Source organism: Ranitomeya variabilis, chromosome 1, assembly GCF_051348905.1.
Source record: "Ranitomeya variabilis isolate aRanVar5 chromosome 1, aRanVar5.hap1, whole genome shotgun sequence".
NCBI classification, from domain to species: Eukaryota; Metazoa; Chordata; class Amphibia; order Anura; family Dendrobatidae; genus Ranitomeya; species Ranitomeya variabilis.
The window spans coordinates 548,588,388-548,605,258 of NC_135232.1; the positions used below are offsets into that span (position 1 = coordinate 548,588,388).

General features: G+C 45.7%; 1 protein-coding gene across 1 annotated transcript in view; it reads left to right on the forward strand.

The window, feature by feature from the left end:
* LOC143796810 (uncharacterized) overlaps positions 1 to 12,715 on the forward strand; it is a 117,180-nt gene extending 104,465 nt beyond the window's left edge. The window contains exons 2-4 of the mRNA XM_077281047.1: positions 10,619 to 10,717; positions 11,237 to 11,656; positions 11,741 to 12,715. Of these exons, the coding sequence (XP_077137162.1) occupies positions 10,619 to 10,717; positions 11,237 to 11,656; positions 11,741 to 11,758 (537 nt within the window). The 3' untranslated portion in view covers positions 11,759 to 12,715. The remainder of the gene's footprint in view (positions 1 to 10,618; positions 10,718 to 11,236; positions 11,657 to 11,740) is intronic.
* The last annotated feature ends 4,156 nt before the right edge of the window (positions 12,716 to 16,871 follow it).

Here is a 16,871-nt window from a genome sequence, read left to right on the forward strand (position 1 = left end):
CACCCCATGTGCAGACCACATATTACCACCACAGTGACCGAAAAATATCGCATACAAGGGACAAATACCACTGCAGCATGTACAGACCACTTATTACCACCACATGGTGACCAACTACATACAAGGAACAAATACCAACACAACATGACCAGACCACATATTACCACCACACGGTGACCGAATAATAGCACGTACATGGAACAAATACCACCACACCATGACCAGACCACATATTACCACCACATAGTGACCAAATAATAGCACATACAAGGAACAAATACCGCCACACCATGGCCGGACAACATATTACCACCACATTGTGACTGAATAGTACAATACTGATCAGTAATAAAAAAAAATACTATCACCATAAGTGCCATTATACATAGGAGATCTGTACTTAGTATGCAGTGTCTGTGTACAGGTAATACAGTGGTCACCGGTGCCATTATACACAGGAGCTCTATATATAGTGTCAGTGTACAGGTAATACAGGGATCACCAGTGACATTATACACAGGAGCTCTATATATAGTGTCAGTGTACATGTAATACAGTGATCACCAGTGACATTATACACAGGAGCTCTGTGTATAGTGTCAGTTTACAGGTAATACAGTGATCACCAGTGACATTATACACAGGAGCTCTGTATATAGTGTATAATGTACAGATAATATAGTGATCACCAGTGACATTATACACAGGAGCTCTGTATACAGTATACAGTGTATGGTGTCAGTGTACAGGTAACATACTGACTCACCAGTGACGTCTCTAGCTGAAGTCCTTCATCTTTGCGTTTCTTTTTAATCCAGCGCAGACCGCCATCACTTCTTTCAGCCAGGACTCGTCTCTGCATAAAATAACACAGTTATCTAGAGCACCGCTTCCAGAGCACATTCCCCACTTTTTCCCTTTCTTCTACACTACACATCTGAATACAGACATTCACCCACCATTAATATATACTGTAATTGGTTATTATGCAACCCACCATTCCAAATATAAATTATAATACGCCACTGAGCCCCTTCTAGCTATACATAGCCACTTTCCCCATTTAATATATAAATTAATTAGCACCTGTACTCTTTCCCCAATTTATTTCCAGTCACTTTATCCTCAACGATCCCACTATGTACCTCCCGCTCTAACCCTAACTCCGATTCATTATAGTTACATGCCCCTTCTGCCTCAATTCATTGTCATGTCTTCTCTCTCTCCCACCCTCTATTCATTATCAACTGCTCTCCCCCACCCTCAAAATTCATTATTTGCTCTCCCTACCTTCAATACACCATTGGCTCTCCCCACCCCCACCTTCAATTCAATTGCTGTCCACCGTCCCTCACACTCACTTGATGTGCAGTCCCCATCACCCCCACTTCATCATTTACAGTCCACCTTACTTCATCATTTAGTCCCCTATCCCCCTTCACTTCATCTGCAGTCCCCCTTACTTTATCATTTGCAGCCCCCTATCATTTCATCATGTGCAGTCCCCCCTCAAACACAATTCATCATCTGCAGTCTCCATCACTCTCACATCATCATTTGCAGGCCACATCACCCCCACATCATCATTTGCAGTCCCCATCACTTGCAATCCCCATCACCATCACATCATTTGCAGTCCCCATCACCCCTGCATCATTTTCAGTCCACATCACCCCCACATCATTATTTGCAGTCCCCATCATCATTTGCAGTCCCCATCACCCCCACATCATCATTTGCAGTCCCCATCACCCCCGCATCATCATTTGCAGTCCCCATCAACCTCACTTCATCATTTGCAGTCCCCATCACCCCCACTTCATCAGTTGCAGCCCCCTATCATTTCATCATGTGCAGTGCCCCCTCAAACACACTTCATCATCTGCAGCCCCCTATCATTTCATCATGCGCAGTACCCCCTCAAACACACTTCATCATCTGCAGCCCCCTATAATTTCATCATCTGCAGCCCCCTATCATTTCATCATGCGCAGTGCCCCCTCAAACACACTTCATGATCTGCAGCCCCCTATCATTTCATCATCTGCAGCCCCCTATCATTTCATCATGCGCAGTGCCCCCTCAAACACACTTCATCATTTGCAGCCCCCTATCATTTCATCATTCGCAGTGCCCCCTCAAACACACTTCATCATCTGCAGTCTCACTCTCCCCACCCCACCCATTTAAAAAAACAAAAATAAAAATGTTTTTTATACTTACCTCAGTCGTTCCCGGGGCGTCTAGTGTTTCCAGCAGTGGAGCAGCAGCTAAAATGTATGGGCTGCTGAGAGGACCTGACAGGAGCCCATACATTCTAGCACATTCACTACTGAGAGGGCTAGAATGTATGGGCTGTAGTCCGGACCTGCAGGGAGCCCACACATTCTATCTACAGCCGAGCAGGAGCTGCGCAGCCGACTAGGTAAGACGGCCGTGCACGTCTCCAAAACGGCTCCCGGGCCCCAGCGCCGACATGTGCGCTGCAGTGCACAGTATTTTAGTGCACGATGGGGCCCGATCAGTAGAAGCAGAACAGTGGGGCCCCGGATCTGCGGGCCCCTCTGTGTACTGCTGCTGACAGGGCCCCATACAGCAGTAATGGCTGTAATGCCCTGATGGCGGCCCTGATGCCCAGGGCTGCCGTATTTGCAGAGTGTAAGGGTATGTGTCCACGTGCCGTTTTACATCCGGAATAGCAGCGGATTGAACGCTGCATGGAGCCGCAGCGTTCAATTCGCAGCGTCCAGATGTTACAGCATAGTGGAGGGGATTTTATGAAATCCCGTCTCCACTATGTGTGGTAACACGCACCCGGCGGCCCTGCGATTACGGACATGCGGCGCGTCTTTTTAGATTGCAGCATGTCCGTGTACCTTGCGCTGCCGCAAGGTAAATCACAGGGCCCTATGTGTGGGGTGCGATGATGCCGGATGTGTGCAATGAACACATCCGACATCATCGCGTCTCCAGAAGGGGGCGGAGCTTTGGGCAGAGCAAGTTTGCCGCTCCGTCCAAACCGCCGGCCATCCTGAAAGTGGACAGATACCTTAAGTGTCGTGCAGCTACACTTACACTCCTGCAAAGCAAAATGGCGGCGCCCAGTGGCTGAAAAAAAAATGAATAATAAAAAAAAGTTAAAGTTAAAAAAAGGAAATTTGTATGAAAAATAATTGTTTATATAAACAATTATTTTTAATACAAAAAATAAAATGCGGCACCTTCTCTTTAAATTGCTATGGCACTTCAAAACAACATACAATCCAAAGCGGACTTACATGATACCAGCCGCAAGAAGAGAACCATATAATAGAATGTATATAAATCTTTATTCAATTTTTATAAATAAAAACAACAAGACCAAGCGATATGAAAAAACAAGGTGTCCATAAAGAGAATGACCAGATCACATCACTTTATATATATCACAACTGTGTCACCAATTATACTGACATATCTATGACCCTGCTAGGGAGGAGCCTAATGTTGTGCATCAAAGCATCAAAGACTGTTATAATTATCCTCTGCTGTAGATATGTAAAGGTAATGGTAGTCCATACACAATTCCCCCTATCCACATCAGAAATACCCGGCCAACAGGCAGTGAGTCCCCAAGCAGGCCAAATGGTGCGGTGTGTGAGCCTATCAATTTTCCCTTGTGCGCCCTGATGCGCGTTTCGCCCAGAGCTTCTTCCAGGGGTGTGTTCTAGTGAGGAGGGAACGGCCTTTTTATATAGCGCACAGCCAATAAAGGTCCAGTGCGTATAAGGGGGGTGGATGATGTAATGGATGTTTATCCCACTTGTCGGTGCATACAGCTTCCGTCCTGCCCCAGATGTTAAAGTGCATTTCAGAGCAGGCGCTCACTGGAGCGCACGGTGAACCGCAAGCGTATCAAGGTGCGAGCGCTCTTGGAAGTGCATGCGAACTGCAAGGAAAACACAGGGATGGTGAATCCATATAAATAAGTAAGTATATAGAGTAAAAGAAAGATTCAGTGCCAAGCCCTTATCAATATAAAATATTGACAAGTGGGCTACGTGAAATAACTGCATACTATATAGTGGGAACCTGATAATATTGAAATGAGTAGAATTAATAAAAGTGCCGGAATAATATCACTACATCAGATAAAAAAAAACAAATGACAATATTAAGTGATGTGATTAAATGAGTGATAGCCAAATCAGTAAATAAAATGCTATGAGTGCCATTTTAATATTTCCATATAGTTTTATTAATACAAAGTGCATAGTGCTGGTGCAAGTGATAAAATACTACCAACCTATCGAAATCCCACCAATGATTATACTCTCATCTATAGATATTAATAGCATAGAATCTCCTACAACCTCCATAACTAGAGCTCCATATTATGGATATACAGGACCTCTATTAGCCTGACATATTATTAAGTTTACTACACGTAATATCCAAAATATATATAGGGGAAATGTAGAAAAACCCCATTTAAATTTCAATATGATCCCATCACACTAATAATTCCTATGTATATACTGCACAATCCCAAATCTTAACAATACAAATATTATATATCCAATACGGCAGTCCTCCTAATAATTCCTCAAAACATATTGCACAATCCCCAATATTAACAATACATATATTATAAGTCCAATATGGTAATAACAGATAAAGGTCACAGTTGTGATATATATAAGGTGATGTGATCTGGTCTTCTCTTTATGGACACCTTGGTTTTTTTATATCGCTTGGTCTTGTTTTTATTTATAAAAATTGAATAAAGACTTATATACATTGTATTATATGGTTCTCCTCTTGCGGCTGGTATCATGTAAGTCCGCTTTGGATTGTATGTTGTTTTGAAGTTCCAGAGCAATTTAACCCATTAACCCCCAGGAGTGGTTTGCACGTTAATGACTGGGCCAATTTTTACAATTCTGACCACTGTCCCTTTATGAGGTTATAACTCTGGAACGCTTCAACGAATCTTGGCGATTCTGAGAATGTTTTCTCGTGACATATTGTACTTCATGATAGTCATAACATTTCTTCGATAAAAACTTGGGTTTATTTGGGTAAAATTTGGAACATTTTGAAATTTTCAAACATTGAATTTTTATGCACTTGAAACAGAGAAATATGTCACACATTATAGTTAATAAATAACATTTCCCGCAAGTCTACTTTATATCAGAACAATTTTGGAAACAAAAATTTTTTTTTCTTAGGAAGTTATAAGGGTTAAGCGATTTCTCATTTTTACAACAAAATTTACAAAACCATTTTTTTTAGGGACCACCTCACATTTGAAGTCACATTTAGGGGTCTATACGGCAGAAAATACCCAAAAGTGACACCATTCTAAAAACTGCACCCCTCAAGCTGATCAAAACCACATTCAAGAAGTTTATCAACCCTTCAGGTGTTTCACAGGAGCAGAAGCAACGTGGATGGAAAAAATTAGCATTTAACTTTTTAGTCACGAAAATGATCTTTTAGCAAAAAATTTTTTATTTTCCCAAGGGTAACAGGATACATTGGACCCTGAAACTTGTTGTCCAATTTGTCCTGAGTATGCTGATACCCCATATGTGTGGGGGGGACCACTGTTTGGGCGCACGGTAGGGCTCGGAAAGAAAGGAGCGCCGTTTGATTTTTTCAACCTAAAATTGGCTGGAATTGCGATCGGACGCCATGTCGCGTTTGATGAGCCCCTGAGGTGCCTACACAGTGGAAACCCCCACAAGTGACTCCATTTTGGAAACTAGACCCCCTAAAGAACTTATTGAGATGTGTGATGAGCACTTCGAACCCCCAGGGGCTTCACAGAAGTTTATAACGCCCGGGGGGCGTGAAAATAAAAAGTCATATTTTTTCCACAAACATGATCGTTTAGTCCCCAATTTTTTATTTTCCCAAAGGTAACAGGAGAACTTGGACCCTAAAAGTTGTTGTGCATTTTGTCCTGAGTACGCTGATACCCCATATGTGGGGGGGAACCACTGTTTGGGCACACCGCAGGGCTCGGAAGGAAAGGAGCGCCTTTTGATTTTTTCAACGTAAAATTGGCTGGAATTGCGATCGGACGCCATGTCGCGTTTGACGAGCCCCTGATGTGCCTAAACAGTGGAAACCCCTCCACAAGTGACCCCATTTTGGAAACTAGACCCCCTAAGGAACTTAGCTAGATGTGTGATGAGCACTTTGAACCCCCAGGGGCTTAACAGAAGTTTATAACGCCCGGGCGTGAAAATAAGTACTCATATTTTTTCCACAAATATGATCGTTTAGTCCCCAATTTTTTATTTTCCCAAATGTAACAAGAGAAATTGGACAAGTGACCCCATTTTGGAAACTAGACTCTGTAAGGAACTTATCTAGATGTGTGATGAGCACTTTGAACCCCCCAGGGCTTCATTAAAGTTTATAATGCACGGGCGTTAAAAAAAAAATTATATTTTTTCCCCACAAAAATGATTTTCTAGTCCCCAATTTTTTATTTTCACAAGGGTAACAGGAGAAATTGGACCTCAAATGTTGTTGTCCAATTTGTCCTGAGTACGCTGGTACCTCATTTGTTTGAGAAAACTACTGTTTGGGCACACGTCAGGGCTCGGAAGGGAAGTAGTGACATTTTAGAATGCAGGCTTTGATGGAATGTTCTGCGGCCGTCATGTTCCGTTTGACGAGCTTCTGATGTGCCTAAACAGTGGAAACCCCCCACAAGTGACCCCAATTTGGAAACTAGACCCATAAGGAACTTGTTTAGATGTGTGGTGAGAACTTTGAACCCCCAGGTGTTTCACTAAAGTTTATAACCCCCGGGCGTGAGAATAAAAAATCCTATTTTTTGCCCACAAAAATGATCTTTTAATCCCCAATGTTTTATTTTCCCAAGTGTAACAGGAGAAATTGGACCTCAAATGTTGCTGTCCAATTTGTCCTGAGTACGCTGGTACCCCATATGTGGGAAAAAGCTACTGTTTGGGCACACGTCAGGGCTCGGAAAGGAAGTAGTGACATTTTGGAATGCAGGCTTTGATGGAATGTTCTGCGGCCGTCATGTTCCGTTTGACGAGCCACTGATGTGCCTAAATAGTGGAAACCACCCACAAGTGACCCCAATTTGGAAACTAGACCCCCTAAGGAACTTGTCTAGATGTGTGGTGAGAACTTTGAACCCCCAAGTGTTTCACGAAAGTTTATTATGCCTGGGCGTGAAAATAAAAAATCCTATTTTTTGCCCACAAAAAACGATCTTTTAGTCCCCAATTTCTTATTTTCCCAAGTGTAACAGGAGAAATTGGACCTCAAATATTGTTGTCCAATTTGTCCTGAGTACGCTGGTACCCCATATGTGGGAAAAAACTGTTTGGGCACAGGTTGGGGCTCGAAAGGGAAGTACTGACGTTTCGGAATGCAGACTTTGATGGAATGGTCTGCAGGCGCCATGTTCCGTTTGCAGAGCCCCTGATGTGACTAAACAGGAAAAAAAAAAACACAAGTGACATCATTTTGGAAAGTAGACCCCCAAGGAACTTATCTAGATGTGCCACCTTTGAAAGTAATATGTTTCCTGTAAAGTAAATTAGTAGTGCATGGAGGTGTGGTACAATTTTAAGCAATCCGTCATACACAGTCCAGGTTTTTCGGGGCAGATGTCGCATTGATAAGCGGTGTCCTTGCGTATTCCCCTTTTGTAACACACTCGGCACCTTTTTTGCGGCTTACATTTTCTTCCAGTTGGCGGGACCACCCCTGGAAAATGCTGACCTGGTACGATACGAGCACTTTCAGTTCTGGAAGTACTGGGGCCCGCTCCTTCCGGAGTGCCAAATATCAGGGCCTTAACCACTACCTCCTGGAAGTGAAGGTATGACGTATCGGTGTGGCGTGCACATCGTGACAGCAGGAAAGCATTGAGCGTTGCCATTTGTACAATGTGCACAACCAGATTTTTGTATCACACCCTGGCCTTTCTCAAAGCACTGTACGGTTGGAGGAGTAGAGGTACCCCGTACAGTGCTGAGGGCGCTGTCATCACTGTGTATGGTGTTGTGAATTCCGTTCTGGAGCTCCCTCTTGTGGTTGCTAATGGTATTTTTGTGAGTTCTGCCCTTGGGCTCCCTCTGGTGGTTTTGAGTGGAACTGCTGCTCCTTTAGGTAGCTGTAGCAGCTGCCTCCACTGATTGCCTTGCCTGGGTTTGTTATTTAAACCTGCTCTGGGCTTTAGTTCATGCCAGCTGTCAATGTTCTTGGTTGGATTTGGTTCTCTCCTTGGATTTCTCATATGGCCTGTCCTTGTCAGCAAAAGATAAGTTTTTGCTAGTTTTTGTTTGTCCATTTGTTTGGACTCTATTGCTCTGCAAATATGTCTCTTTTTGTCCAGCTTGTCACTATGTCATATTCAGGCTAGCTGGAAGCTCTGGGAAAGCAGATTTGCCCCTCCACACCGTGAGTCGGTGTGGAGTTCATTTTTGTAAACTCTGCGTGAATTTTGTAGTTTTTAATACTGACCGCACAGTATCCTTTTCTCTCTGTCTATCAAGTTTAGTATTGGCCTCCTTTGCTGAAATCTGATTTCATTTCTGTGTACGTCATTTCCCTCTCCACTCACAGTCAATATTTGTGGGGGGCTGTCTTTCCTTTGGGGGTTTTCTCTGAGGCAAGATAGCTTTCTATTTCCTACTTTAGGGGTAGTTAGCTCTTAGGCTGTGACGAGGTGTCTAGGGAGAGTCAGGAACATCCCACGGCTATTACTAGTGTTGATGTTAGGATTAGGAACTGCGGTCAGTAGAGATACCACCTCCTCAGAGCTCGTCCCATGTTGCGTTTTAGCCACCAGGTCATATCAGTGTGGCCTCTTAACCACCAGGTCATAACAGTATGGTGGTCAATAGAAGGACATCCCTCTTGTTCTTGCACTTGACCACCAGCAGGTGGTCGCTACATTGGGCTCTGCTCTCACCTTTTCTGAGCATATGCCCAAGTAGCATCTACGGGAGGCCTCTCTGATTTTTGCAGACAGTACCGCAGGCTGTGGTACCTCGCGCAGAGAGGGATTTGTAGAGTGGAATGCTGGTGTAAAAGTTATCGGTGTAGAGGTGATAACCTTTATCCAGCAGTGGGTGCACCAAATCCCACACAATTTTCCCACTCACTCCCAGGACTGGAGGACACTAAGGGGGTTCAATCCTGGTGTCCTTCCCTTCGTAGACTCTAAAGCTGTAGGTGTACCCTGAGGTACTCTCACACAGGTACTGACGGAATCTCAGCTGTCCCTTAAAATGAATTAAAGACTCATCCATGCAAATGTCCCTTTGAGGCACGTACACTTCAGCAAACTTTTTGTTGAAGTGTTCGATGACCGGCCGAACTTTGAACAGACGGTCAAAGTTGGGGTCATCTCGTGCGGGACACTGTGCATTATCGTTATAATGCAGGAATTTATGGATGGCCTCAAAACACCTCCGGGTCATGACCATTCGGAACACTGGAGTGTTATATAAAATATCAACACTCCAATATTGCCGAAGTTCTGGCTTCTTCAGGATCCCCATGTGGAGCTCCAGGCCCCACAACTGCATCATTTCAACTGCTTCTATAGGAGACCAGTTAGAATATGATGAACCCGAGTTGTGTTCCAAAAATTGAACAGCATATAAATGAGTTTGCTCCACCATGAGGTTAACAAAAGCCTCAGAGAAAAAGACTTTGAAAAAGTCTAGTTCTGTGAGGCCGGTGGTATCAAACTTGATGTGAAGAAACCAGATTGTATCTTAATTTCCCAGACAACCATGTTTTTGCAAAAACCAGGGGAGCTGGCTTTTTGTCTGTATATTGGCTTGTGAATTTAGGTGTTTGTGTCTGGTGGGTCAAGAGGACAAACTTGCCCACTGATATACTATCTAACATACTGTGTAAGGCTACGTTCACATTTGCGTTGTGCGCCGCAGCGTCGGCGCCGCAGCGCACAACGCAAGCAAAAACGCGGCAAAACGCACGCTAAAACGCTGCGTTTTGCGCCGCATGCTTCGTTTTTGGCCGAAAGTTGGACGCAAAAAAAATGCAACTTGATGCGTTTCTTGCGTCCAACGCTTGCGGCCATGCGGCGCAAAACGCAGCACAACGCATGTCCATGCGCCCCCATGTTAAATATAGGGGCGCATGACGCATGCGGTGCCGCTGCGGCGCCCGACGCTGCGGCGCTGACCGCAAATGTGAACGTAGCCTTAGGGTACCGTCACACAGTGCCATTTTCATCGCTACGACAGCACGATCTGTGACGTTGCAGCGTCGCATGATTATCGCTCCAGCATCGTAAACAGCGGTCACACTTTGTAATGCACGACGCTGGAGCGATAATTTTATGACGTATTTGCGATGTAGAAGTCGTATGGGATAGTCGTACGGGTCATGTCACACAAGACAATTCAGAGACAATTCAGAGCACATATTGCATAATCTGTGCGTGACGATTCACTAGGGGCGTGTTGTGCTGCTAAAGAGTGTGCTGATAGGCCACAGGTTATGTGCACACAATTGGTTGGAAAATTTGTCACCTGAGCACTATTGTTCCCGACACCACCTCACAGTTTTTAAAATTTACTTTCTTCACTTTGTACTTGCACAGTCGGTGGACCTGGACATCGCCTTTTGTGTTTCCCAGTGCATTCCACGCTTGGCACCGCAGTTTCCCAGAGCATTCCACGCTTGGCACCACAGCTTCGAGGTATGAAAAGACCGCTTGGGCGTAGTGGATGGAGCGATGTAAGGTTGGCATGAGCGCCTCGTGCTCGCCGCTTAAGCGATGCGGATGGTACGCTGTTGTGGGTGTTGGGCTAGAGCGTGGCGGATGGAACAATGTATGGTCAGCATGAGCAGTTATGGTGGGCTACAGCGTGGCAGATGGAACGATGTAAGGTCGGCATGAGCGCCTCGTGCTCGCCGCTTAAGCGATGCGGATGGTACGCTGTTGTGGGTGTTGGGCTAGAGCGTGGCGGATGGAACAATGTATGGTCAGCATGAGCAGTTATGGTGGGCTACAGCGTGGCAGATGGAACAATGTATGGGGCGTGGCGGGTGGACACTGCATGCTGTTTTTTGAATAGCGTTTGTATGTCTGCCAACATTTTTATTTGTTTTATATTTTCTTTTTTAAACTTTTTAGTTTTTGTCCCCCTATCGCTATTGCTGTTTTAAAGTACGCTTTGTGAAATGCTAAACTTTTTTTTTAATTGTTATTTTTCAGATGTCTAATCACGTGGAGTTCATCCGTAATTTCATTGAGCTCTACCGGTTTTTTCCCTGCCTCTGGAAGATTAAATCTCCAGAGTATTGCAACAGGGAAAAGAGGAAGCAGGGCTATTCAAAGCTCATCGAATTTTACAACATCCATGCACCAGAGGAGCAAGTCAATGAAGCAGTCATCAAAAAGAAAATTCAGGCGCTGCGCACTGTGTGGAGGAAGGAGCTAAACAAGGTCCTGCACACGTCCAAGTCCGGTGCTTCAACCGAAGATGTGTACAGACCAAAGCTATGGTACTATGAGCATCTTAATTTTCTGAGGGACCAAGAGGAGCCGCGGAAATCTGTGTGCTTTCGCTCCTTGGCACCAGTGGAACAGAATACATCAGAGAACCTCGTCGGGCAGGACTCTCCAGGGCAACAAGTAAGTACCTCTTTGCACCATAGCTTCACCAATGTGTCCTATAATTAGATATAATTTATCAGCATTTTCTCTTTTATCCTTCAGATTATACCATCAATTTGAAGTTATAACATTTTCCTGTACAAATAAGTAACCCTGTCACAGTCAAGTTTAATATGGCGAACGTCATAAGTATTAAATGGCGACCTTCATAACCCATAACATCAAAACAAATTGAAAATAGTTTTGCTTCCAGCTGCAGATAAGTATTCTCGGTGACACTATTTTGACCCTAAAATGATAATCTGGTTCCCCTAGTAGTCAGAACAGTGGAGTGAAAAATAAAACATTAATGGGAATGTTAAGAATGATTTTACTAATATAATAATATATTACAACATTTTCGCATGTATACGAATATATAGTTGGAATGCGGTTATGGTGGTTTACCTTTTTATTTTCTGGTTAATAACTTGCTTTTTTATTCTCCCCAGGAGGACAGTGCACAGGACAGTGCACTGGACTGCTCTATGAGTACAATTGTGGAGGCTGCACCTGCGCAGACTGAACTGAGGCAAAGATCAAGGAAGCGTAAAGCCACCTCTGATGTCTCCCATGAACTTGTAACCCTGGCCAAACAGGCGTTAACGAACAATATGAGCCCTGCGTTGCAGGGCTTTGGACACTACATTGTGGACAAACTGTCAAAAATGACTGAGAGACAAAGAACTCTAGCGGAGCGTGTAATTTTGGATGCTGTCAGCAAGGGTACTGATGGCTGTTTAGCTGAGCACGCGCGTGTGGTTTGTTCCCCGCCAATGGAGCGGCCAGAGTGTTCAAATTTTAATGGTTGGGCACAGACACCACTGCGCAACAACGTCCCCGTTTCCCACTTCGGCCCGCCACCCCCCAACCCCTACACGCCCATTCCTTCTCACATTGCTTCGCCCATGAGGCATCAACATTTTAGAAGCGAAGATTCGGCATATCACGAATTGTGATAGTTTGCTTTTATAATGTTATGTATTTTTGGGTACTTTTGTATATAGTTTGTTTAATAAAACCTTTTTCTTGAAGTTCAATCTCGACAGCTTGATTGGTGGGTCTCGATCACATCGACAAAATGGGTCCACAGCACAGTATGAAGGCAGATATAAACTTTACTAAAGAAATGTACATTTCAATAAACACAACATTGAAAATGGAAGAAAAAAATATATATTTTTTTTAACATAAACAACATTTACTTTACAAAACGAGAATTTTTTTTAGTTTTGCCCTGCCTCCAGCAGTTGGCACATGGCCCTAACTTTCTGCAACTCCACCATTGCCACATTCTGCTGTTCCTGAATCTGCGCCAGGTTGTGTAACACCTTTTCAATTCCGGCTTTTACATCCTCCATGGTCACGGTGCCGCCTGCTGTAGGTCAAAAAACATACAGTAATTAATACAGTAGGGGGAGGGACCTGCAACCAAATCGAAATCACATTATTGTGGGAACCTACTAGGAGTTTGAGGCATTGACACGGAGGGCACTTCGGGTTCTGAGGCTGTGTGGGATGCCTTGTGGTGGCGCCGGCGCTGTGTCTTTGCCTCTTTGAATGAAAAAAAAAAAATTCTGTCAGCATATATGGCAACAGTGACTGCGGGGAGGCCTACCTGCAACCAAATCGAAGTCACATTATTGTGGGAACCTACTAGGAGTTTGAGGCATTGACACGGAGGGCACTTCGGGTTCTGAGGCTGTGTGGGATGCCTTGTGGTGGCGCCGGCGCTGTGTCTTTGCCTCTTTGAATGAAAAAAAAAAAATTCTGTCAGCATATATGGCAACAGTGACTGCGGGGGGGCCTACCTGCAACCAAATTGAAATCACATTATTGTGGGAACCTACTAGGAGTTTGAGGCATTGACACGGAGGGCACTTCGGGTTCTGAGGCTGTGTGGGATGCCTCGTGGCCAAAAAAATCGGTATATTTAACCGTAATGTTGCGTGGTGTATTAATTTACTGTTGGGGCAGTCCAGGGGCAGCCAAGGCAGACACAAAAGAGTAGGTTTAACTTTCCATATTGTGTGCGCACAACAACGCATCCTCATGTGCCTCCATTTTGTGCATCTGCATGCCAGATGCACAAGATGGCTGCCTGAAATGTTTTATACATCTTTTTTCCTACGACAGAGATTGCCATACAGTATACCAGGGCCGGACTGGGACTAAAATTCAGCCCTCTCATTTGAAGTCACACTGGCCCACTTGACACATGGTGACTGTATAATATCTTTGTACACTTGCAGGCTACGAGAGACGAGGGGAGTGTAACACGACTATATAACATAATTACAGCTGTATCCAGCATTACAGCTCAGTCCCCATGGAATGGAATGCAGGCAGCCCCCATAGAATGTTATGAAGGCAGCCCCCATAGAATGTAATGCAGGCAGCCCCCTCCCCTCAATAGCTCAACAATCCAGTCATCATTCATTGATAAAAAAACAAAAAAAAAAACAAAAACACTATACTCACCTCTCTCCTCGTGCCCCGCGCTGCTCCTGGCTCCGTTCTCGGCAGATGCAGTCTGCCCTGAAGGTCACACTGCGGGTGCGCGATGATATGACGTCATCGCGCACCCGCAGTGTCAGCGGCAGGCAGAGCGGGGAATGATGGGAGAGGGGGGGTCAGCAGAGGCACTTTCCTCCATCATTGCACTCAACTGTACCGGTGTTTATGACGCCGGTATAGTTGAATGCGGGGCCGTGAGTGTGCCGACAGCGGGGGGAGTGGCATTTGCCAGAACTGCACGATGGCCTGTCCGGCCCTGCAGTATACACAGAATAAACAAAGAACAACTGAAAGATGTCATACCAGGGCATTATTAGGCGGTGCTTTACTGCGTCTTTGTACTTGAAATGGCGGCCAGGAACCTCCACAAGCAGGAGGTGCTGCGCCGCATTGGCCACATAATGTACAGGAGGTTTGGCGTCTGGCCGCAGTGCGCTGCGGCTGCGGGAAAAATGGGCAGACCTCCATGACACAAACCCACAACTTCTGGCACTGTTGCGTGCGGAGGCATTCTGGGATATATAGTGGCGGCGGAGCGGTGTCTTTTGCTCTTAACATTGTAAGGCTTCTTTCACAGTAGCGTCGGGCTCGGCCCGTCGCTGTGCGTCGGGCCGACGTTCCCGACGCTAGCGTTGTATCCGCCGCACAACGGGTGCAGCGGATGCATTTTTCCAGCGCATCCGCTGCCCCATTGTGAGGTGCGGGGAAGCGCGGGGAGGTGGGGGCGGAGTTCCGGCCGCGCATGCGCGGTCGGAAAAAACGGACCGTCGTGAGCAAAAACGTTACATGTTGCGTTTTTTGCTCCCGACGGTCCGCCACTGCACGACGCATCCGTCGCACGACGGGTGCGACGTGTGGCAATCCGTCACAATGTGTCGCTTAATGTTAATCAATGGCGAAAAAACGCATCCTGCAAACACTTTTGCAGGATGCGTTTTTTCGGCAAAACGACGCATTGTGACGGAATGCAGTTAACGCTAGTGTGAAAGTAGCCTAAATCGAAAAAAAAAAAAAAAGAAGCGCATGCCGTACGGATGCCACGTGGAGAGTCAAATAAAAATGCCCTATATAAGTACCTGCAGTGTACCCCCATTCACATTTATCACGGAATTAAGCCTTCGGCGTACCATACTTAATGGTACCTGCGTACTCACCTCTGCGGATTTCGCGGCGAAGCTCCTGCAGGCGCGCTGGGCATTTTGACTTGAGATCACCCCATTTCTTCACAATCTGGCCCTTGCTTCTTGTTATTCCGAACTGCGTCCTGAGGCCCTCAGACACGGCATGCACGATTTCCCCCTTGTGCTTGTTGCGGTGCAGCTCCAGCCCTGTGGTATCATACTGCAGCTTATCCATTGTGCCAATTAAAAACTTTAGCTCTGGGGTGCCCATTGGTGGATTTCGTCGTCTGGCAGCCATTTTCAGGATGCCAGGGAACCAAAGCAAGGTAGCGCAGGCACGCAGGAACGCTGTAACGTTCGTTCGTCATCACGCCGTCATAGAGCGTACATAACGTGCCGCTACGGCGTTATTTAAACATCCTTCGCGCGACATTTACTATGTGTGTTCCTTCCGTGCCGCTCAGGTGTAATAAAATGTACATCTTCGGACTGGCATAGCAATGAGTGTACAGATTGTGTTGCTATGGCGAGTTGAAATAACACCGAGGGTAGTTTGCACGTTAATGACTGGGCCAATTTTTGTAATTGTGATCTAACGATACACACCCCGAAGATCCATTAAGGTCCATTACATGAGCCGGCGGTACAACCGCGACGCACAGTATACCGACGTCACAATCATGACGCTGTCGGCAACGCTATAGCGATGCGGATCGCGCGGCAGCACGGCTGAGTCAAGGTCCTCCCCTGGGCGTTGCCGTACAGGGGCTTCCTAGCAAAAATGGCGGCGAGACAGCGTTGTGCTCCTCTGGGGCAGACAGAGCTCCGTTTTTTTGTGGGCAAGATGGATGCCCTAGATTATGAGGGTCTGAAGAGTTGCCCTGGCCACCTGAACATCCATAAGCAGGATGTTCTGCGCCGCATTAGCAGCATGATGGTGAGGAGGTTTGGCGTCCACCGCAGTGCGCTGCAGCTGCGGAAGAAGTGGGCTGACCTCCGCCACAAAACACCGCAACTTCTTGCAGAGTTGCGTGCGGAGACGAGGCGAGGCAAGTACTATTATGGGGGGATTGGGAGATGCACGCTGTCAGGAGGGGGGGATTGGGAGGCTCGTGCTCATGGTTGCCAACTTGTCCTCAAATTCATAGATAAACATGCCCTTTGCTTAAATGGACTTATTGTCCGAGCGGAAAATGTGGTGTCCGTGCCAAAAATGGTCAGGAAAGGGGTTCCAGAATGTCCACCACCAACTTAAAATAATTAACATGTCCGCAATTTTTTATCTAGATTGACCACAAATATTCTAGGAGGAGGTTGGCAACACTGCGCACACTGACAGGAGGGGGAAATCAGTAGAGGAAAGCTGACGTGAGACGCTTCATAGTGATGAAATAAAACGTGGCCCAAACCAGGCAGACCATTGAACCCCAGAGCCCACAGACATGTCATATTTTGCATGTATGTGCGTACGTTCGTACGTATGTACGTACATGAAGCTGTCTCTAAATGTCATTTACTCCTTTCCGGCCGCCAATGGCCTAGGTTTTTTTTTTTAA